Source organism: Nyctereutes procyonoides, unplaced genomic scaffold (genome assembly GCF_905146905.1).
Source record: "Nyctereutes procyonoides isolate TBG_1078 unplaced genomic scaffold, NYPRO_anot_genome, whole genome shotgun sequence".
NCBI classification, from domain to species: domain Eukaryota; kingdom Metazoa; phylum Chordata; class Mammalia; order Carnivora; family Canidae; genus Nyctereutes; species Nyctereutes procyonoides.
This window is the reverse complement of record NW_026575125.1, coordinates 41,182,980-41,207,037: the sequence shown is the minus strand read 5'-3', so window position 1 is coordinate 41,207,037 and position 24,058 is coordinate 41,182,980. Positions and strand designations below refer to the sequence as shown.

Here is a 24,058-nt window from a genome sequence, read left to right as displayed (position 1 = left end):
ACATTTGCTTTCATTCTGTTCTTGATTTATGCATGTGTTTGTATGTGTATATGTGTATAAACACAGCTACATTTAAAACTATTTTCTGAACCATTTGAGAGCAATTTGCAGACACTGTTCCCGTTTACTCCTAAATACTTCAATGTGTCTCTCTTAAGAACAAGGACATGCAGGATCCCTGGGTGGCGCAGCGGTTTGGCGCCTGCCTTTGGCCCAGGGCACGATCCTGGAGACCCGGGATCGAATCCCACGTCGGGTTCCCGGTGCGTGGAGCCTGCTTCTCCCTCTGCCTGTGTCTCTGCCCCTCTCTCTCTCTCTCTCTCTCTGTGACTATCATAAATAAATAAAAAATTAAAAAAAAGAACAAGGACATGCTCTTCTGTTACCACAGTACAGTTTTCAGAATCCAGAAATTTCACATTGTTATAGTACTAACATACCACGTGTTATGTAATTATCTAATATACAATGTGTAATATACAGTTTCCCTAATTGTCACAAGAAGGTCCTTTATAGCATTTTCCCCTGATCCAGGATGCAATCCAGGTTCATGTATTGCATTTACTTATCATTTCCCTTTAGTCTTTATTTATTTTTTTTAAAATTTTTTTTAATTTTTTATTTATTTATGATAGTCACAGAGAGAGAAAGAGAGAGAGGCAGAGACATAGGCAGATGGAGAAGCAGGCTCCATGCACCGGGAGCCCGCTGTGGGATTCAATCCCGGGTCTCCAGGATCGCGCCCTGGGCCAAAGGCAGGCGCCAAACCGCTGCGCCACCCAGGGATCCCCTCCCTTTAGTCTTTAATCTGGAACAGTGCCTCAGCCTTCTCTTGACTTTCATTACATGGACCCTTTGGAAGAATGTCCCTCAACTTGGATTTGTCTCTTGCTTCCTCATAATTCAACTTAGGTTATTCCTTTTTTTCTCAGGAATATCACAGAAACAATGCTGTGTTCTTCTCACTGCTTCATGTCAGTAGCCACTCAGTATCAATTTATCCTTTATTGATATTAACTTTGATCACCATGACTAAGATGGCGTCTGTCAACTACTGCAACGTGACTGTCTTTCCCTATGTAATTAATAACTATTTTGTGGGGAGATACTTTGAGGCTATGTAAATATCCTATTTCTCATGCTTTTGTTCACTGCTTTTAGCATCCAGTGATGATTCTTGCCTGTAACAATTAATTACTGCGCTGTCTCCCTAATGATATTTTTCTAATCCCATCATTTCTTCCACATTGATTAGCTGGGCATTCTACGGTAAGGAAAAACATCCCTCGCTCTGACTGCTGAAAGTACAATTACACACCAGGCACAATGAGTGCACCTTGATTTGTCATTAGTCACTAATAGAAACTAGAGCTTCTTGGGGAAATGACCAACTCCAGGGGTAGAGCAGAGAGAGTACAAATGATCCTGGAAGAATTCATTGTGCTGGAAAGTAAAAAAGTGCTCAAAAGATGGGGGCATGAGGAAAGAACACAGGAGCCACCTTGAAGGAACTCCCTCTGGCCAAATTTGGGACAATTTGGGAAAATAAATAATGATAGCCATAGATGATAACCCATTGAATAAAGCAGTGAGTCCCCAGTACATGTGATAGGTTGATAGGTTTGTAGGTAGGCAGGCTGATAGGGAAGAAATGAATGCCTCTTTTTGATACCATTCTGATCGTTTCTGGTGTGCCCACTACTCCAGTCCTTCTGAGGATAATATTGGTAGCTTGCTAAAACTTTTTATTTTTTGGGGGGGCACCTGGGTGGTTAAGCATCTGCCTTCAGCTGGGGTCGTGATCCCGGGGTTCTGGAATTTTAGATTTACTGGAAGTTGCAAAGATGGCATAGAGAGGTCTCATGTTAACCCTTTACCCAGTTTCTGCCAGTGGTTACATACTGCATGGCTAGAGTACATTATCACAAACAGGAAACTGACATTGCTACAGTGTGTGTGTACTTCTCTGCCATTCATGTATCGATTCCTGGGTAATAATATAGATACAGAACAATTCCATCATCAAATAAGCCTACTGGTGTTGACATTTTACCAGTTAGAGTGAAGTATAGAAAACTTTGCTACCTTTAAATCCCTTTACCCTCACCAGTTTATGTTATAATACTATTGTCTTAAATATTTCCCCTACATACATGGAAATCCACAACAGACAATGTTAGACTTTTTTGCTTCAACCTTCAAACATAGTTTGGAGGAGAAAGAGAGGAGAAGGCATGTCTATTGTGTTTACTCATGTTTTTGTTTTTTCCATTTTCTTCTTTCCTGATGTTCCAAGATTCCTTCTCTTATTATCTCCATTCTGGGTTTTTTTGTTGTTTTTTAAGATTTTATTTATTCATGAGAGACACAAAGAGAGAGAGGGGCAGAGACATAGGCAGAGGGAGAAGCAGGCTCCATGCAGGGAGCCCGATGTGGGACTCGATCCCGGGACTCCAGAATCACACCCTGGGCTGAAGGCAGACGCTCAACTGCTGAGCCACCCAGGCTTCCCTATCTCCATTCTGTTTACAGAACTTCCATTAGCGGGATCCCTGGGTGGCGCAGCGGTTTGGCGCCTGCCTTTGGCCCAGGGCGCGATCCTGGAGACCCGGGATTATATATATATATACCGAGGAATAGAATTGCTGGGTCAAATGGTAACTTTTTTTAATTTTTATTCATTTATGATAGTCAGAGAGAGAGAGAGAGAGACAGGCAGAGACACAGGCAGAGGGAGAAGCAGGCTCCATGCACGGGGAGCCCGACGTGGGATTCGATCCCAGGTCTCCAGGATCGCGCCCTGAGCCAAAGGCAGGCGCCAAACCGCTGCGCCACCCAGGGATCCCAATGGTAACTATTTTAATCATTTGAGGAACTGCCAGATTTTTTCCCAAAGCAGCTGCATTTTACACCCCCCCGGCAGCATATGAAGGTTCCAATTTCTCCGCATCCTCACCAACACTTGCTATTTTCTGACTTTTTGATTCTAGCAATCCTAGTGGATGTGAGGTAGTATTTCATCATAGGTAGCCACCCCATCATCATAGCCACCCAGACACCTCCAAACTTAATTTTTTTAAATAAACTTCATTTTGTTGTGTTATATTGTTTTTAGATTTTATTTATTTATTTATGAGAGAGACAGAGTGAGGCAGAGACATAGGCAGAGAAAGAAGCAGGCTCCCTGTGAAGAGCCTGATGTGGGACTTGATCCCAGGACCCCAGGATCACGACCTGAGCCAAAGGCAGATGCTCAACCACTGAGCCACTCAGGCATGCTCACCCCCAACCACTTCATTTCTTAAGGATAGGTTTGCCAATTCAGAATTGACAATTCTGTTCTTCCAGCACTTGAAAAATGTTGTGCTAGGGCACCTCAGTGGCTCAGTCGGTTAAGTGGTTGACTCTTGATTTCAGCTCAAGTCATGATGTCAGGGTCCTGGGATCAAGCCCCGCATCAGGCTCTGCACTCAGCGGGGAGCCTGCTTAAGGATTCTCTCTCTCCCTTTGCCCCTGCCCCTCCCTGTCTGTAAAATAAATAAGTCATTGGAAAAAAAAAAGGAAAGAAAAATGTTGTGTCACTTCCTTCTCTCCTCCATGGCTTCTTTCTTTTTTTCTAGAATTTTTTTAAAGGTTTTATTTATTTATTCATGAGAGACACAGAGAGAGAGGCAGAGACACAGGCAGAGGGAGAAGCAGGCTTCTTGCAGGGAGCCTGATGTGGAATTCGGTCCGGATCCTGGGATCACACCCTGAGCTGAAGGCAGACGCTCAACCACTGAGCCACCCAGGCATCCCTCCTCCATGGCTTCTGATGAGAAATCCACTGCCACTTAGTTTTCCCGCATAGGTAAATTATGGTTTCTCTCTTGCTGATTTTTAAGATTTTTTTTTGTCTTTTGTTTTCTTAAGTTTGATATAACATGTCTTGGTGTAGATTTCTTTGATTTATCCTTTTGGGGTTTGCTCAGCTTCTTAAAACTCTATGTTGATACTTTTGCCAAATTCGAGAAAATTTCAGTCAATGTCTCCAAATACTTTTTCAGCCCATACTCTTTCTCCTCTCCTTCAGGGACTCTGATGACACAAATGCCAGATCTTCTGTTATAGTCTCATAGGTCCCTGAGGCTTGGCTCTTTTTTTCCCCAGCCAGTTTTCTTTCTGTTCATATTGGATCATTTCCATTGTTCCATTGTCAAGTTCTTGGATTCTTTCCTCTGTTCTCTCTATTCTGCTCTTGAGCCCACAGTGGACTTTTAAATGTTCAGTCATTGTATTCTTCAGTTCTAAAGTTTCCATTCAATTCACCTTCATATCTTTTCTTTCTTTGCTAAAACTTTCTACTTTCAAATTTCTTTTGAGTATGGGGCACCTGGATGGGTCAGTGGTTGAGTGTCTGCCTTTGGCTCAGGTCATGATCCCAGGGTCCTAGGATAGAATTCTGCATCAGAATCCCCACAGGGAGCCTGCTTCTCCCTCCGCCTATGTCTCTGCCTCTCTCTGTGTGTCTCTAATGTATAAATAAATAAAATCTTTAAAACATTTGAGTAGATTGAAATATTTTTATGATAGTTGCTTTAAAATTCTTGTCAGATAACTCTAACATCTGTGTTATCTCAATGTTGGTGTCTCTTGATTGTCTTTTCTCATTCCAGTTGAGATTTTTCTGCTTCTTCACATGATGCCTGATTCTCAGTTATGTCCTGGATATTTTGGGAACTCTAAGACTCTGAATATTGTTTCAATCTTGTGTTTAACAGGCCTCCTCTGACACTGTTCTGCTAGAAAAGGAGAATCCCCACACAGGCTAAACTGACACTGTGGGAGAGAGGTCTCATTACTCCCAGACTGGTATGAAAATCTAGGCTCCCCATTCAGCCTTTGCTGATGGGAATGGGAGTAAGAGCACAGTTTTTTTCTGTGATGCTTGGCTGGAACAGGGCAGTATTATCTAAGTTTTTCTCTCTTGCTATGTTGCCTTCTTCCTGGTACTTAAACTAATGAAAGTGGGCTTTCTGGGGCTGTTTCTGTTTGTGCCAGTTGGCATTTTAGGTTGCCAATTTCTTGAGCACCTAGTTCAAGATATGTGTGGCAAAAAAGAAAACTCCGGGAAGGGCAGTCCGGGTGGCTGGAGACCCAGGATCAAGTCCCATGTCAGGCTCCCTGCCTGGAGCCTGCTTCTCCCTCTGCCTGTGTCTCTGCCTCTCTCTCTCTCTCTCTCTCTCTCTCTCTCTCTCTCTCTCTCTGTCATGAATAAATAAATAAAATCTTAAAAAAAATTACCAGCTGAGGTGCCTGGGTGGCTCAGTCAGTTAAGCATCTGCCTTCAGCTCAGGTCATGATCCCAGGGTCCTGGAATTGAGCCCTGCATTCAGGTCTCTGCTCATGGGGAGTCTGCTTCTCCCTCCCCTGCTCTTGTGTTCTTTCTCTTTCTCTCTCTTCCTCTCAAATAAATAAATAAAATTAAAAAAAAAGAAAAAAGAAACTCCGGGAAATCACCACTGTGTCATTCCTCAGGTTCTGAGGATCATGGGTTTACCTCCCTCTCTCCAGCTGACAGAATGTTCTTAGCTTTGTTTCATATATAATGTGCAGGGGTTTTAGCTGTACGTAGCAGCAGAAATAGAGAGAATCATGTCTTTAATACTTGGTCTCCTTTCTTCTCATTGATTTGTAAGAGTTCTTTACAACCTCTAGATATGAACCCTTCAACAGTAATATCTGTTACAAATGTCTTCTATCCTGTGGCTTTCATTTTCTTCTCTTATAATGCTGTCTTTTTTTAAGGTTTTATTTATTTATTTATTAGAGAGAGAGAGAGAGAGAGAGAGAGAGAGAGGCAGAGGGAGAAGCAGGCTCCGTGCCAGGAGCCGGACATGGGACTCAATCCCGGGTCTCCAGGATCACGCCCTGGGCTGAAGGCGGCGCTAAACCACTGGGCCACCCGGGCTGCCCATATAATGCTGTCTTTTAAATAAATAGAATTTTTAAAATTTACTGTAGCCAGACATCAATCTTTTTCTTTATGGCTAATGTTTTTTGCATCTTGATTGAGAATTATTTTCCTAATCTGAGATCATGAAGGTGTTTGTCTATATTATCTTTTGTCTGTGTTTTTTGGGGGTGCCAAAACCCAGGAACGAATTTTCTGTATTGTTTTTAAAGGCTCTATTGTTTTGCTATTTCCCTATATGTTTCTTTTCATTCAATTCTATTTTATTCAATACTATATTGCCATAGCCTGGCACATAATCAACCAGTTAACATATGTAGTTCCTACTTAACTAGAGAACTTAAAGAGAGACTATTTTAATCCTCATTTTTGCAAAAGAATGATTGAACAAATAAATGATTGAATGTATTACAAACACAATGAATGTCAAGATACTTCAATAAGTTTTTTTCTCTCACAAGATAAAATACAAAACCAGGTACTGAGTGAAAACCCTATGTACTACATTATGGCAAACGTCAAAAACAGCTTCCTATTTGTCTTTCTTCCAACCCCCAGTGCTGACCATGTCACCTTGAACAGGATTGTGTTGTTACAGATCTCCATGTCATTCGAGGATGTGACCGTGGACTTCAGCAGGGAGGAGTGGCAGCACCTGGACTCTGCTCAGAGACTACTGTACCGGGATGTGACACTGGAGAATTACAGCCATTTGTGCTCAGTGGGTAAGCACAGCTGCCCTGTGTGTCTGCCAGAGGCCTCAGTGTGGCTATTTCCATTCTTAGCTGCTGGGTGTCCTGGAACATCTTAAGTGTGTGATGGTGTCATCCTTTATTTGTCCAAGATTCTTCAGTCCCTTTTCAGCACAATTATTATTACTCTGTTCCCAGTGAAATGCGATTACTTTTCTGAAGAGCAAATGGAAATGTCATTGAAAGTCCCCTGAAGGGCAGCCCGGGTGGCTCAGTGGTTTAGCGCCACCTTCGGCCCAGGGCGTGATCCTGGAGACTGGAGACTGGGGATCGAGTTCCGCATCGGGCTCCCTGCATGGAGCCTGCTTCTCCCTCTGTCTGTGTCTGCCTCTCTCTCTTTGTGTCTCTCATGAATAAATGAATAAAATCTTTAAAAAAAAAGAAGAAGAAAAGAAAGTCCCCTGAAATCCAAGTAGCTCGACCCAATCCTGTATCATCTCCTGTTAACAGGGTACCAGGTTCCCAAACCAGAGGTCATCTTCAAGTTGGAACAAGGAGAGGAGCCATGGATTTTGGAGACAAAAACCCCACATCAGAGCTGTTTGGGTGAGTGAGTGTGACTCAGGCAGATGGGGGACATGGAAGTAAATCTCACTTTTTCTAGAAGAGGCTGATACCTTTGAAAGGCTATGAAGATAACCTGCCCTTGAAAGTTCTAAACTTCTGTAGTTTATTGGAGATAGTTGACAGAAGCTCGTTTGATACCTAAATGATCTCTCCGAGTATGACTTTTTTTAAAGATTTTATTTATTTATTCATGAGAGACATAGAGAGAGAGAGAGGCAGAGACACAGGCAGAGGGAGAAGCAGCCTCCATGCAGGGAGCCTGATATGGGACTCAATCCTGGGTCTCCAGGATCAGGCCCTGGGCTGAAGGCAGGCACTAAACCACTGAGCCACCCAGGCTGCCCCCGAGTATGACTTTTGCAATTGTCTTCATTGTTTGGCTTTTTGACAGAAGAGCTGCCTCTAGTCTCTGTACTCTGGATCACATATATACCACCCTATCTTATCTAAGACCTTTTTATTCTTCCTACTCCACTCTCACCCCCTTTATCTTAGATTCTTTCCTGTACATTCAGGTATTTTAAAATTTCTTCCCTTTTATTCCAATTCCACCTGTTCATTCCTTATACCTCCTCCCAGGGGCAGCTGAGCTACTGTGTTTGATCTGTGAATTTGTGTAGTATTCCTTTAAAGCCTGAAGTATTGGTTTATGAGTAGGTATCTTTAGTATATATAAGTTATATGGTGCCACATGTCTAATTCTATTCCTTTTTTCCCTCATTCGTAAGGTCTGTCTGAATTACAGCGTGTACATCTGGCTTCATTCCTTCAAATTGCTGCATACTATTCCACAGTGTGTCAGCACCACATCTTACTTAACCATTCACCCAGGGGTGGAACCTAAGGTTGTTGCTAATACAAAATCCCAGCTAATACAAACAATTCTATGATAGATTTCTACAGAAATGTTCCCTTTGGGAACATTCGGGAGGGTGAGAATTTCTTAGGAATGTTTATAGAAGAGGGGATTTTCCTAACCATTGCATATTTTTATCCTGAATTTGAGCACCACCATATTATTCTCAGATTTGCATGAATCTATACTAACCATAGTGCACAAAGGTTCTTGCTTTCCTAGAGTTTCTGCCAACAATTAATAGAACCAAAGTTTCTCATTTTTTAGCCAATAATCAGTATGAAGTGGTATTATATTTTTTCTTCTTTTTTGCATTTCTCCTATACCTAGTTTCAGCCTTTCATTACTGACCTGTTGTGGTCTCTTTGAGTTTTCTTCTATGAGTGACCTTGTTCGTGTTCCCCTTGTTTCACTTGAGTTTCCTGTCTGTTTCATACTGCTTTGCATACAATTTATTACTTGCCCTTTTTTCCAGCCTTCTCCTCCTCCTTGTCCCCCTACAATGAGTCTGCCCTAGGGACCCTGTCTACTGTTCACCAATCTTTTCTTCGTATACATGCAAAGATTCATCCATACTGAATTCTTTTTTTTAAAGATTTTATTTATTCATTCATGAGAGACACACAGAGAGAGAGAGAGAGAAAGAGAGGCAGAGACCAGAGACACAGGCAGAGGGAGAAGCAGGCTTCATGCAGAGAGCCCGATGTGGGACTCGATCCTGGGTCTCCAGGATCAGGCCCTGGACCATAGGTGTCGCTAACCGCTGAGCCACCCAGGCTGCCCCATCCATACTGAATTCTGATGACTCTGCTGTTGACATCTCCAGTCTGGTTTTCACTTTAGTACTAGATTTAACTACCCAGAAAGTTCCCATGAGATGTTTCTCTTGACCCTCAGTACATTGGAAATTGGAATCATCATCTCACACTTAGCCTTCCCATCTTCCAAATTCTGTCACAATCTGTCAGTGCTTCTTAAATCTTTTAGCCTTTTTTTAAAATTAGTTACCCTCTAGTTCCTAGTGCTTTTCCATTTTTGTAAATATCATTTTCAGTTCTCAGTTCATCTTCTCAGTACCCAGTAATATCACCTAAAACCAGCGCCATATTTTCTTATGCCTGGACTTTGATGATTTTATTCCTGATTGAACTTGCTGATTCCATTCTTTTTTTTTCATTCTTTTTATTAGTTCACTTTCAGTAACCATTTGCATGTATTCTTTGGAAAACTATTTATCCAGTTCCTCTACCCACTTTTTAATTGGTTTGCTTATTTCGTGCTATTGAGTTGTATGGGTTCTTTAGATAATTTGGATTTTAACTCCTTATCAGATACATGGTGTGCAAATATCTTCTCCCCTTACGTAGATTGCTTTTTCATTTTGTTGATTGTTGCTTTGGCTGTGCATTTTTAACATTTTCTTGATGTCTACCACATTTAGTAGTGTTCACCATGAATCTGACTCTTTAATATTCTGTGCTCTGTCTATTCAGATGATACATTTTCACCTGGTAATCAGATTTTGGTGTTCCATGAAATGGCTCACTTACTCCAGCATATGTGGTTCTTTCCTTTTTCTTGCCTTTCTTTCCACAGGAACTCAGAAAAAAAAAAACACAGATTTTAGACTATGTGGTAACTGAGGCTTTTACCTCATTCTCTTTAGAAGGTTCCCAGAATTCAGAGCCCATTTCTTGTTATAGAAATCAGGGGCTGATCAAGAGAGAGAAACTACATACAAATTTGAACAGGGAAAGCATAACATAAAACATTATTAGCTATGATGAGATTGAAGTGACAAGAGATTAGCTAGTAAAAATAAAGAGAAATCCAAAGAATAAAGGAATAGCAGATAAAAGAAACAGTCAGTACCTCTAGGACTTTGATGGAGCACCCAAGGAAGAGCCTCCCCTGTTCCCAGGGATGAATCCAGATCTTATTGAAGGACCCAGCCACAGCTCAGAGCATGGAAGAAGAGTTACTGTGGTCCTCTGCTGGCAGAGCTTGCTGGAAATCTGCCCTCTGGGGTTCCAGAGAAAGCTTATCATGGTGAAGCTTCTCACTAGAGGTAGTCTACACATCATCTGAGAGGGGTGCCAGGGTAAGCTGCTGAGTGCTGCTGGCTGCAATACAGTGTAGAAGCCTGGAGCTGGAGAAGCTACTAGGACTGTAGGAGCTGGGTGCTTGGAAAGCTGTATGAGCTGCAGGAGTTGGGTGCTAGAAAAGTCATCCACACTGTAGGAGCTGAGGTCTAGAGAAGCCACCCACACTGCAAGACCTGGGTGCCTGGGAAGCTGCGTGTACATCAGAAGCCCAGTGTTGGCGAAGCCACCTGCACTGCAGGAGCCTGGTGCCAGACAAGCTGTCCTTGCTGGAGGAACCTGCTAAGTGAGCCCACCAGAACCAAGAAGCAAAACCCCTTCCTCCTGCAGTTTCTCTATCACCTGTGCTGAAAAGCCTCAACATCATGACAGATGGCAAAGGAAAAAAAAAACATATTTAAAGAGACTCAGATCCATTTTTGTAGAGCAGACAAAGAGGAGTGAATTTAGAGTTGAGAGGCAATATGTTGATACCTGGCACATTTATTCTTCAGTTTTCTGAAGCAAAGCATGGAAAATATTTGGTAGACTTAAATTTATTGAATTTGAGGAGTTAGGCAGAGAGGATATTTTGAGGCAGAGAGGATATTTTGCTCTCTTTCAGAAGTATTTTTCAAATGTCTGCTCAGGGAAATTCAAAGGACCATAGATTATATTTGGAAAGGGAAGACAGCTGCATGAAATGTTAACAATTTCAGCCTTGTGTTACAAAAGAAAACTTAAGTACCAAACTAAGTGCCAAATTAAGTATCGATATGAGTAGTACCATCTCTGCTTTATAAATTCATAGCAGGTATAACCTCCCTAGAAGTATACTGAAGTTAGAGTTAATATCAAGGATAATACATTCCAAATATGCAGAGGATCAAAATAACAGGCCTAGTATAAATGTATATTCTCTCATATCAGAATTCTGAGGTAAATGGATTCATTCAACAAGTCAACTCTGATCACGATGGGTCATTCAGGGACCATGTTCCAAGTCATTGTTTTGCCATCTCCTAGGGCATTGCTCTTAGCTGCATGGTTAATGTTGGGTCATTGTTGAGTCCAGTGGGAAAGAGAGAGGGGAAGAATTTTGCCCACTGTCTTAAGGGCCAACCTGGCAGCTGCACATATCACTTCTACTGGCGAGAACAAAGTGAGACTGGTAAATGTAAGCCCAGCTACATTCTAGTAGTATAAAAGAAGAGGCAAATGCAAATAGTTTTCAGTGGATGGCTTGCAGTTTCTGCCATAGATGGCTTTCCCTCTCCTATTTGACACTTGTTGAAAACATATATCCCTGGGACCAGGGAAAACTTGCAGCTGGCTATAGAGTTGGAGCACAGATACCTATTTACTATTTGGATGGCTAATGTTGCCACAGTGCTTCCCATAGCTATAGAAGAATGGGTCTTTGGGCCACATAAATTTAATGTTGGTGCTCATATGGTTCAGATGGAAAAGCAAGAGAAAGCAAAGAGATTAGAAAGGTTTAGAGCTGATAAGTGACAAAGACATATAACCTGAAATATTTCTTCCATGCTAGGATTCCATTTAACAGACTTCAGTTTCTTCTTCTGGTTAGACTCACTCTCCAGACCTCCTACATAGTGGATATGAGTCCCCAGGATTCAAATTCTGTCTCCCTCACTTATTTAGCAATTTGGGGGGGTTGTTTTTTTTAAGATTTTATTTATTTATTCATGAGAAACACACAGGGAGAGAGAGAGGCAAAGTACACAGGCAGAGGGAGAAGCAGGCTCCATGCAGGGAGCCCGACAATGGACTCGATCCCGGGTCTCCAGGATCACACCCTGGGCCAAAGGCAGCACTAAACTTCTGAGCCACCCGGGCTGCCCTTATTTAGCAATTTGATCTTCAGCAAGTTACATAACCTCTGTGCTTCCATTTTCTCATCTGTGAAATGTGATTGGTAATGATGGCTACCTCTTAGGGTTCAGTGGGGATTAAATGAGCTGTAAAGCATTTGGAATGGTACCTGGTGCATCATAAATGGTATGTAATTATTTTGTATATAGTAAGTGCTTTAGATGAATTTTGTATTACTACATTATTACTATTTTCATTATTGTCATATGAACTCTTCCACTTCTATGTTCTTATCTGAACTACATGTACCCCCTACCCTCTGCTAATTGTCCTTTGCATCATTTTCACTTAGTTCTTTTTCTTTGTAGATGAGGATGTTGGGGAAATGCAACAACAGAGAATTCCTGGAAAAGTTTTGTTCCACTGTGAGAAATTTGGTCAATCCATAGGAAAAAATCCATTATGTTCCATTTTAGAAGAATTGTGGCAAAATAATAACCAGCAAGAGAGATCTCAAGAAAACCAAAACAACCCTTTAAGTCATGTGAAAGTACTGATTAAGGAGAGGGGCTATGAATATAAAAATATTGAAAAAATAATTCATGTGAGTACCAAGGTTGTTCCTTCAACTAAAAGACTCCATAACTATGACACATTTGGAAAGAGTCTGAAGCATACTTTAAACTTACATAATCATAATAAAAGCAGTGTAACAAAGAAGCTTGATAAGATTTTTGGAAATGATAATCTTGCCCATAGCTCTTCCTCTACTGAGAATGCTAATATAGGAGCAAATTCCTGTGAAATTAATCAATGTGAAAAACATCTTGGCAACAAACAAGTTCTCATTCACCATCAGAAAATTCAGACTGGGGAGCAACTGTATGTATGTACTGAGTGTGTAAAAAGCTTCCCCCAGAAGTCACATCTCTTTGAGCATCAGAGAATTCATGCTGAGGAAAAATCCCATGATTGCCATAAAAGTGACAAAGTCCTCATTCAAAAGCCACAGATTGATGTACCTCAAAGTGTTTATACAGGAGATAAACCCTATATATGTACTCAGTGTGGGAAGGCCTTTACTCTCAAGTCAAACCTCATTACACATCAGAAAATTCATACGGGGCAGAAACCCTATAAATGCAGTGAATGTGGAAAAGCCTTTTTCCACAGATCATATCTCTTTAGACATATGAGAATTCATACAGGAGAAAAACCGTATGAATGCAGTGAATGTGGAAGAGGCTTCTCCCAGAATTCAGACCTTAATATACATCAGAAAACTCATACCGGAGAGAAACACTATGCATGCAGTGAATGTGGGAAAGCCTTCACAAGAAAATCAGCACTTAGAATGCATCAGAGAATTCACACAGGAGAGAAACCCTATGTATGTACCGAATGTGGGAAGGCCTTCATCCAGAAATCACATTTCAATACACATCAGAGAATCCATACCGGTGAAAAACCTTATGAATGCAGTGAGTGTGGAAAATCGTTCACTAAGAAGTCACAACTCCATGTGCATCAAAGAATTCACACAGGAGAAAAACCCTATATATGTACAGAATGTGGAAAGGTCTTTACTCATAGGACAAACCTCACTACACATCAGAAAACTCATACTGGAGAGAAACCCTATATGTGTGCTGAATGTGGAAAGGCTTTCAGTGACCAGTCAAATCTCATTAAACACCAGAAAACTCATACTGGAGAGAAACCCTATAAATGCAACGGCTGTGGAAAAGCCTTCATATGGAAGTCACGCCTCAAAATACATCAGAAATCTCATATTGGAGAGAGACACTATGAATGCAATGAATGTGGGAAAGCCTTTATCCAAAAATCAACACTAAGTGTACATCAGAGAATCCATACAGGAGAGAAACCCTACGTTTGTCCTGAATGTGGGAAGGCCTTCATCCAGAAATCACACTTCATTGCACATCATAGAATTCATACTGGAGAGAAGCCTTATGAATGCAGTGACTGTGGGAAATGTTTTACTAAGAAGTCACAACTCCGTGTACATCAGAAGATTCACACAGGAGAGAAACCCAATATATGTGCTGAATGTGGAAAGGCCTTCACTGACAGGTCAAATCTTATAACACACCAGAAAATCCATACTAGAGAGAAACCCTATAAATGCAGTGACTGTGGAAAAACCTTTACCTGGAAGTCCCGCCTCACCATCCATCAGAAATCTCATACTGGAGAAAGACACTATGAATGCAATAAATGTGGAAAAGCCTTCATCCAGAAAGCAACATTAAGTATGCATCAGATTATTCATACAGGAAAGAAACCCTATGCTTGTACAGAATGTCAGAAGGCCTTCACTGACAGATCAAATCTCATTAAACACCAGAAAACTCATAGTGGAGAAAAATTATAAAGCCATTAGCTGAAAAAGCCTTCAGCTGGAACTCACAACTGGGTATGCATCAGATGTCTCGTAGTGGGGAAGGGGATGCCGGATGCTGCAATCACTGTGCAGGGGGAAATAGGTATGTTATGGCAAATTACAGCTTAAGTGAACAGAAGGCAAACAAAGCCAAGTAGCATCCTTCAGTCAATTGGAAATATAAGTACCTGCATCACCACAGTTGACATGCAATTATATGCATAGGGAGACACTGATAAGGCATTTGAGCAATAGTCCTGTTTGGTTGCATGATTCACACAGAGACCCTCAACTTCCTACAAATGGTAGAGATAGAGACCCCAGAGGATGACTTGTAACCTCTGTTTCACTTTTTAGATAAAGGACTCTATAAATTCAGCACTGATTTGTTCTTCATACCCTGGGATGTCAAAGTCCTCAATATTTTGGCCACTTTTTTTTTTCAAATTTCTAGGGTGGGGAGAAGAGTTTTCATTGTCCAAACACCTGCAGAGCAACAAAGTCAAGGCAAAAATCTATTCAGGAATGCAGATCTGTGAGTAGAAGCCAGAAGTTTTTGTGATCGTTGACATTTAAAATACAGAAAAGATTGCCATGAGGAACTATTATTTCTTTTCCCTTCACCACAATATATTTTTAAAAAATGAAATAGAATTTTTAAACTTGAAGTATCACTTTAAGTTTAAAATGACTTTATGTATTGGCAAATCAGGCATAACTCTAGCCGATGTTACAGGAATAATACAGTTAATAAACCTTACAGACATCTAAGGGTGGCAGTTGTTCCCTCATTAATTACAAGCTGTGGCAGCAGGTGATTCACATTCAAAAAAGGTTTGCATACCTTCTAACCTGTACCCCAAAAGCTATTATTTATGTAAGCTGAACACCATAGACTTATTATCCCCTTTGTAACTAACCCTAAAACAATGGAACTGAGCCACAACACACTGGACTTCTGGTCTCATCCACTGAAGCTTCTGCTTTCCTTGGGATTTCTTTTTGAAAAGGAGTGGTTGACAAATTGGATTTCAATACATAACATTTTGATTTTGGTTTTCTTTCAATTTGGTGAAATACGTTCATTTTCTACATGCACATTAGAGTAGTATTGTGTAGATTGCTATGGGATAAAATCATGTTGCACTGTATTTGGTTAGTTTAAGATATGATTATAGTTGAATAACTGGAAGACTTCTCTAGAAAGAGCACTGCTTTATTTTAAAGCACTGATATATAGATACTTTCTCATTTTCCCTTAAATGTTTTTCATGATACTCATAAGAAAAGGGGTTTTCTAGCATACAGTTTTATTTTTAAACCTTTTTATTAACATATACTGCATACAAAAAATGCAGATATAAGCAAACAGCTCATTGAACTCTCACAAATTGAACATACTCAGATCAAGAAACAAAACACCCAACACTCCAGAAGCATTCCCTGTGCTCCCTTCCAGGCCTTGACCCTCAACCTCCAAGATAAACACTATCCTGACTTCTAACAGCATAGATTAGTTTTGTCTGTTTGGTAATTTAAATAAATTAAGTCAAACAATTATATTTCATATTTTAGTAATATAATCTTTAGTTCTTTCATTCACATTGTAAATGTGAGGTTCATCCATTTTGTTGAATGCAGTTGTAGACAATTCATTCTCATTGTCATGTTATGTTCCATTGTGCGAATATGCTACAATATGTTTATTCCACTGTTGATGGACATTTGGGTTGTCTGCAGCTTCTGGCTATTAGGAACAGTGGTGCTATAAATATTTTAGTACCTATATATTAATGAATATATTTATGAATTTGTTTGGCATATATCTAGGATTTGATTTGCCAAGTCATACAGTATCGATATGCTCAGCTTCAGTTTATAAAACTAGTTTTCCGAAGTGTCTATACCAATATACACTCCCACCAGCATAGTATATGAGTTCTGGTTGCTCCACATTCTTGTCAACACTTGGTATTTTCCATCTTTTTTACTTTAGCCCATATATATATTTGTGTGTGTGTGTATATATATATGTGTGTGTGTGTGTGTGTGTGTGTGTGTGTGCATGTATATATACACACACAAAAAGATACATTTAAATCTTGCATATATATGTATGTATGAATGTATATATATCTATGTATGTATGTGTGTATATGTATGTATGTGTGTGTGTGTATATATATATATATATGTTATGGTTACTATATAGTGATTGCAGTGTGATTTTAGTTACTATTTCTTATCTTCCAATCCCACCATAGTAGCTCCCCAAGACAGTTAACTGATATCTGAGATCTGACACCCAGGCATGGTCCTCACATGCCTGCACCATTTATATTACAGTAGTAAGCAATTAGTAAATTTAAATCTTCCCATACAAAAAAGACTAAAGCCAGATGGCTTAACTGGTTAATTGCATTAAACATTTATAGGAGAAATAATATCAAAATTCAATAAAATCTTTCAAAAAATAGAGGAAGAAGGAGCACTCTCCCAAGTCTGTGAGGCCAGTATTACCCTGATACTTAAGCCATACTAATACATAACAACAACCAAAAAACTACAGATCAATATTCTTCATGAATTTAAGATGTGAAAAAACCTTCAACAAAATATTAGCAAATTGAATCTAGCAACATATAAAATAATTCTACATCATGACCAAGTGAGGTTTATTCCATGATGCAAGGCTGCTTCAACATGCAAAAATCAGTCAATGTGGGCAGCCTGAGTGGCTCAGCGGTTTAGCGCCACCTTCAGCCCAGGGCGTGATCTTGGAGACCCGGGATCAAGTCTCATGTCGGGCTCCCTGCATGGAGCCTGCTTCTCCCTCTGCCTGTGTCTCTGCCTCTCTCTCTCTGTGTCTCTCATGAATAAATAAATAAAATCTTTAAAAAAATCAGTCAATGTAATCATATTAACAAACTGAAGAAGAAAAATCACATGCCCTACAGATTCAATACAATTTTATCAAACATTCAGCAGTCTTCCTTCCCCCAAAACTGATCAACTAATCCTCAAAATATAGAGAGAGGTAGAAAGGATCAAGAATAGCAAAAAGGAATTTGCCAAAGTAGAAGGACATTTACCTACCAATTTCAAAATTATTACAAAACTACAGTAATTGCAACAGTATGCTACTGGCATGGGGATTGATACATAGATCAACAGAATAGAATAGAGTCCAGTAATAAACCCTCATACTTATGGTAAACATTTTTTTTTCACAAAAGTGTGAAGGCAATTCAATGAGGAAAGAAAAGCCCTTCAACATTTGGTGCAGGGATAATTGGATATTCACATGCAAAAAAAAGAAATTTAAATCTTCACACCATTCTAACAACTCAAAATGGATCATAGACATAAATGTAAAAGCTAAAACTATAAAAATTTTAGCAGAAAACACGAGAAACTCTGTGACCTTGTTTTAGGCAAGAAATTCTTAGGTCACCAAGAGCATGATCCATTAGGAGAAAAAATAATAAACAACTTAAACCAAAACTCAAAAAGACTTGTGCTTCAAAAGACACCAGTAAGAAAATTAAAAGACAAAACACAAACTAGGAGAAAACATTTGTAAATCCTATGTCTGATAAAGGACTTGTATATGGGATACATAAAGAACTCTTACAACTCAATAAAAAGAGACAACTCATTTTAAAAATGGGCAAAAAGGGCAACCCAGGTGGCTCAGTGGTTTAGCGCTGCTTTCAGCCCAGGGTGTGATCCTGGAGACCTGGGATCGAGTCCCATGTCAGGCTCCCTGCATGGAGCCTGCTTCTCCCTCTGCCTGTGTCTGTGCTTCTCTCTCTCTCTCTATCTCTCTGCGTCTCTCATGAATAAATAAATAAAATCCTAAAAAAAAAAAGATTGACTTAAAAAATAATAATAAAATAAAATAAAATAAAAATGGGCAAAAGACTTGAAGAGACATTTCACCAAAGACATAGTGCAAGTAAGCAAATAAAGAGATGCCCAACATCATTGGTCATTAGAGAAATTCTAATGAAAACCACAATGAAATACCACTTTACATGCAGTAAAATGGCTATAATAAAAAAGACAACCACAACAAATGTTGGCAAAGATATGGAAATTAGGAACTTGCATACATTTCTGGTGTAGATGCTTCAAAGTGGTATAGCCACTTTTCCAAAGTGGCAGTTTCCTTAAAAGTTGATCATAAATTTACCATAAGACCCAGAGATGTCACCCCTAGTATCTACCCAAAAGATATGTAACATGTGTTCACACAAACACTTGCACTTATTTGTAACAGCATTATTTACACAAGGCAAAAAGTAGAGACAATCCAAATGTCCATTAACTAGCAAATGGATACACAAAATGTAGTGCACTCAGCAATAAAAAGTAACAAATACTAATAATACAACATTGATGAACCTCAAAAATGTGCTAAGTGAAAGAAGCAAGACAAAAGAGATCAAGTATTATATTCGTATATTGTATTTATATGAAATTTCCAGAAAAATCTATAAAGATCTGTAGATTATTGGTTAACTGGGGGCTGAAAATAGGAATGATCATTACTGTAAATTAGTACAGAAATCTTATTGGGGTGATATAAATGTTCTAGAACTTGATTGTGGTGATGGTTTCACAACTAGGTAAATTTAATAAAGGTCATTGAGGTGATCCTTAATTCCATTCCTTTTTAAACATCTGGATTCCCTGCCATAACATCTATTGCCACTTATAGCTAGAATGAACTGTTGTACATTTAAGAATAAACTTTTTTGTTTAAAAAAAGTCATTGAACTGTACAATTTAAATATATAATGTAAATTATACCTCAATAAAGCTGTTTCTTTTTCAGAGTTTGTTTTGCCTATTCTAGGTCCTTTACATTTCTATATGAATTGTAGAATAAGTTTGTCCATTTCAACAACAACAAAAATGCCATGGTTTTTATTGGGATTAGTTTGAATCTATAGATCAATTTGAGGATAACTGAAATCTTAACAATATTGTTTTCTGACTCATAAATAAGATATATCTCTCCATTTCTCTAAATATTCTTTAATATTGTTACATTTTATTACATTTGTAGTTTTCAATATACAGGTCTTTCATATCTGACAAATGATTCCCTAAGTCTTTCATATTTTTGATGCTTTTTTAACTTGTTGTCTTGTTTATACTTTATTGTGTAATATTGGTTTTTCTTTTTAATTTCTTTTTTTTAAGTAATCTCTATACCCAATGTAGGACTTGAACCCACATCCCTGAGATCAAGAGTCACATGCTCCACAGACTGAGCCGGCCAGGTGCCCCTTTGATTTAAACTTCTTATTGTTAATTACTAGTATATAGAAAGTCAGTTGATGTTTATATGTTTATCTTGTGCAGAAGTTCGTGGAAACAGCCCTCACACAAGACTGTCCTCACTTAGGACAGCAATAGCAAGTTCAAGGGTCACCAAGACCACCCTCAGTTTTAATAATTCGCTGGTTAGACTCTCAGAACTCAATGAATGCTGTTAATACTCATGGTTACATTTTATTACAGCTAGAGAATAGAAATTAAAATCAGTCAAGGGAAGAAGTGAATAGAACAGAGTTCTAGAAGGTAAGCTTCCAGTTGGAAGGAAAAGATTCCAGTTGTCCTCTCCCCACAGAATCAAGATATTACTCTCATGGCATTGCTATGTGACAATGGCATGGAATACTGCCAATGAGGGAAACCCACTCAAGCCTTGGTGTCCAGAGTCTTCAAGGGGTTCCATCATATAGGCATGGTTGACTGTTCACATGGCTGATTTCAGTTTCCAACCCCCAAGAAGCCAAGCTCTATGAACCAAAGACCTCACACTTCATTATGTTGTTCATATGGCTCTGAGCCCTCACCCTAAATCACATAGTTACTATCTGGAAGGCATAAGGCCCCCAGATAAATAAAGACATTCCTATCAGGTATGACATTCCAAGGGCCTAGAAATTATTTTCCAGAATCTGAGGGCAAAGGCCAGACTTCTCTTTGAGTAAGGTTAAGTTTTAAAAGTTTTATTTATTCATAAGAGACACACACACACAAACACACACACACACAGAGAGAGAGAGAGAGAGAGGCAGAGACATAGGCAAAGGGAGAAGCAGGCTCCATGCAGGAAGTCTGATGTGGGACTCCATCCCAGAGTCCCAGGATCATGACCTGAGTCAAAGGCAGATGCTCAATCGCTGAGCCACCCAGGCCTCCCAGAGTAAGGTTAAGTTATTTAAAATATAGGCCAACCCCTGAAATTTGGCAAAGGCTCTTTCACAGCAAAATATATTTGCCTAGGCACCTACCTTTAGTATAATATTTATATAATGTCAGCAAGAGTAAAAACCAAATCCATCCTATAAGGCCATTGTATACATTTTCATGTTTTTATGTTTATCTGATTACACTTCCCCTTTGATCTCCCTCTATCTATACCTTATTATGTACTTGTGATGAACTCTTTAGTATGGAAATTAGCTGATGGTTAATTAAATCCAGTTCTTAGGGGCACCTGGGTGGCTCGGTGGTTGAGTGTCTGCCTTCAGCTCAGGTCGTAGTCTGGGGGTCCCGGGATCGAGTCCCACATCGGGCTCCCCTGCGAGGAGCCTGCTTCTCCCTCTGCCTATGTCTCTGCCTCTCTGTTTTCTGTGTCCCTCATGAATAAATAAAATCTTAAAAAAACAAATAAATCCAGTTCTTCAAGCCATCAGAATTATATCCTGAAAAGTCTTTAGCTCACTTAATCAATATATTTGATCATCAATATAAATATAATCTTAGCAACAATGCCAGTGTTACACCATATCGCAGTATGGTAGTAAATATAACTTGCATACAAAACTATACCTAGAGTCAACAATAAGGTACTGCACATTTAGAATTTTGTGTATCTCCTGTTAAGTGTTCTTTCCAAAATAAAATGCCTAAAAGATACTAGCACATTACTAGAGTCCTATTCAGTCATCAACAATTGGTCCAGCTCATCTCCTAAAGGAATGCCACACAGTTTGTAGGCTCCCTTCCACCTTGTCAGGTTCCAAAGGTAGTGCCAGTCTTGGTAACATGGCTTCATTCTTTCAGGCATCTGATATAATTGAGTTAAGAGACAATATTATCTCTTTCTCTGAGCCTCTCATGTACCAATTTAATGGATTTTCCTTGTTGCATAACCTATCCATTCATTTTTTTCTGAAATATTAGTATATTTTTTAAAAAAGATTTTATTTATTCATGAGACACACAGAGAGGCAGAGACATAGGCAGAGGGAGAAGCAGGCTCCCTGCGAGGAGTCCAATGCAGGACTCAATCCCAGGACCCCAGGATCATGACCTGAGCCAAAGGCAGGCGTTCAACCACTGAGCCACCCAGGTGTCACTCCATTCATTATTTTACTCTTAGCTACCATTCCTCCTCTCCGTTTATCATTGAATTTGATCAAAATTTTTCACCCTTAGGAGAGACAATAGGTTTGGCCACTGTCCTAGTCCAGATTGCCAACAGCAATGCCAGTCTAGCAAATGCTTGCCCTTCAGTCTACTCCCATTCATATAGGGAATCATTACACAGGTTCAGAACTAGCAGGGTATTTCAACCTCTAAGCAAATCAGCTGCATTCATTGTGAACCCCAATTTTTCCAGATGGGGTGAAGGCAGAATCTATCACATTAGGCCCTTAAGAATTCTCACATAACCAGGACACCCAGGTGCCTCAGCAGTTGAGCATCTGCCTTCAACCTAGGGTGTGATCCTGGGGTCCTGGGATCAAGTCCCACATCAGGCGCCCTACAGGGGCCTGCTTCTCCCTCTGCCTATGTATCTGCCTCTCTGTGTGTGTCTCTCATGAATAAATAAAAACTTAAAAAAAAAGGTAGAGCCCTAATCCAATAGGACTAGTGTCCCTATGGAAAGAATAAGAGAGGGACACCTGGCTGACTCAGTCAGTAGAGCATGGGACTCTTAATCTCAGGATTGTGAGCTCAAGCTCCACATTGGGCATGGAATCTACTTAAAAATAGTTTTTTTTTAATGAAAAGGAAATGTTAAAAAAAAAGAGGAGATACTCCAGTGCTGTGTGTACATAGACAAAATGCCATGTGAGGACACAATGAGAAGATGGTCACCAATAAGCTGGAAAGAGAGGTCTTACCAGAAACCAACCCTGCTGTCAGCTTGATCTTGAACTTCCAGCCTTCAGAACTGTGAGAAAATAATTTTCTGTTATTTAAGTCACCCAATCTGTGGTATTTGATTATGGTAGTCCAAGTAAACTAATACAGTTGTAAAGTTTATTCCAAGGTCTGAAGAAATGTAAATTGATGGCCCAAATTGGTACAATCTCTTCCATTCTGGTCCTTTTATAGTACTCTGAACATTTGCATCTACCATCAGGTATGTCTCTTCCTGTCAGGACCCATTTGTAGCCTCTCCAAATTTGCGAAAAACGTTACACATCCAAGAAGCACAACAAACTTAAAGTAGGATGAATTCAAAGAGACCCACACCCAGACACATCCAAGCAAAATGCTAAAGGGCAAATATAAAATCAAAATCTTGAAGCAAGGGGAAAATGGTTGGATACATAGAAGAAAACCCCAATAACCTTCACAACTGAATCTCTACAGAAACAAAAGAGGCCAGAAGGCAATGGAATGACATCCAAAGTACTGAAAGAAAAAAAAGTCAAAAAAGAATTTTATATCCAGAAAAACTATCTTTTAAAAATGAAGGGAGGGGGGATCCCTGGGTGGCTCAGCAGTTTGGCGCCTGCCTTTGGCCCAGGGCACGATCCTGGAGTCCTGGGATCAAGTCCCATGTCGAGCTCCCTGCATGGAGCCTGCTTCTCACTCCTCCTGTGTCACTGCCTCTCTCTGCCTCTCTCTCTCTCTCTATGTCTATAATAAATAAATAAATAAATAAATAAATAAATAAATAAATAAATCTTTTAAAAAATAAAAAAATAAAAATGAAGGAAGGAAAAAAGATGAAGGAAGAGGGGGGCACCTGAGTGGTTCAGTCACTTAAGCATCCAACTCTTGATTTTGGCTTAGGCCATGACCTCAGGGTTGTGAGATCCAGCCCCATGTTGGGCTCCACGCTGGGCATGGAGCCTGCTTAAGATTCTCTCTCTCCCGTTCCCTCTGCACCTCCCCCCACTGTCACTCTCCCCCTCTCTAAATAAAATAATAAAACATAAAAATAAATTTTTAAAAAATGAAGGAAGAGGGGCGCCTAGCTGGCTTAGTCAGTAGAGCATGCAACTCTTGGTCTTGGGGTTGTAAGTTTGAGCCCCATGTTGGGTGTAGAGATTATTTAAGACTAAAAAAATATTTTTAAAAAGATTTTATTTATTTATTAGAGAGAGAGCATGAGCAGTGTGGGAGAGGCAGAAGGAAAGGGAGAAGCAGGCTCCCCACTGAGTAGGGAACCTGACACAGGACCCCAATCCCAGGACCCCAGGATCATGACCTGAGCCGAAGGCAGATGCCTAACCATCTGAGCCACCCAAGAGACCCTAAAAGTAAAAATAATCTTTAAAAAACATAAATAATTTTTTAAATGAAGGAAGAATAAATGTATTCCCAGATTAACACCCAGATGCT

At 39.8% G+C, this 24,058-nt stretch overlaps 1 protein-coding gene and 1 pseudogene across 9 annotated transcripts in view; both read left to right on the top strand.

The window, feature by feature from the left end:
- Positions 1-15,058, top strand: part of ZNF41 (zinc finger protein 41) — a 44,621-nt gene extending 29,563 nt beyond the window's left edge. For 6 of the 9 annotated variants that reach the window (XM_055337820.1, XM_055337814.1, XM_055337816.1 and 3 more), the window contains 3 exons: positions 6,552-6,678; positions 7,156-7,251; positions 12,414-15,058. In XM_055337820.1, the coding sequence (XP_055193795.1) occupies positions 6,558-6,678; positions 7,156-7,251; positions 12,414-14,443 (2,247 nt within the window). In that variant the 5' untranslated portion in view covers positions 6,552-6,557 and the 3' untranslated portion in view covers positions 14,444-15,058. Of the gene's footprint in view, positions 1-2,722; positions 2,851-3,605; positions 3,851-6,535; positions 6,679-7,155; positions 7,252-12,413 lie in introns of those variants that run through there. The other 3 variants (XM_055337812.1, XM_055337819.1, XM_055337818.1) reach the window with 3 other exon arrangements.
- On the top strand, positions 14,660-15,028 carry LOC129517757 (protein archease-like; annotated as a pseudogene).
- Positions 15,059-24,058: the final 9,000 nt, after the last annotated feature.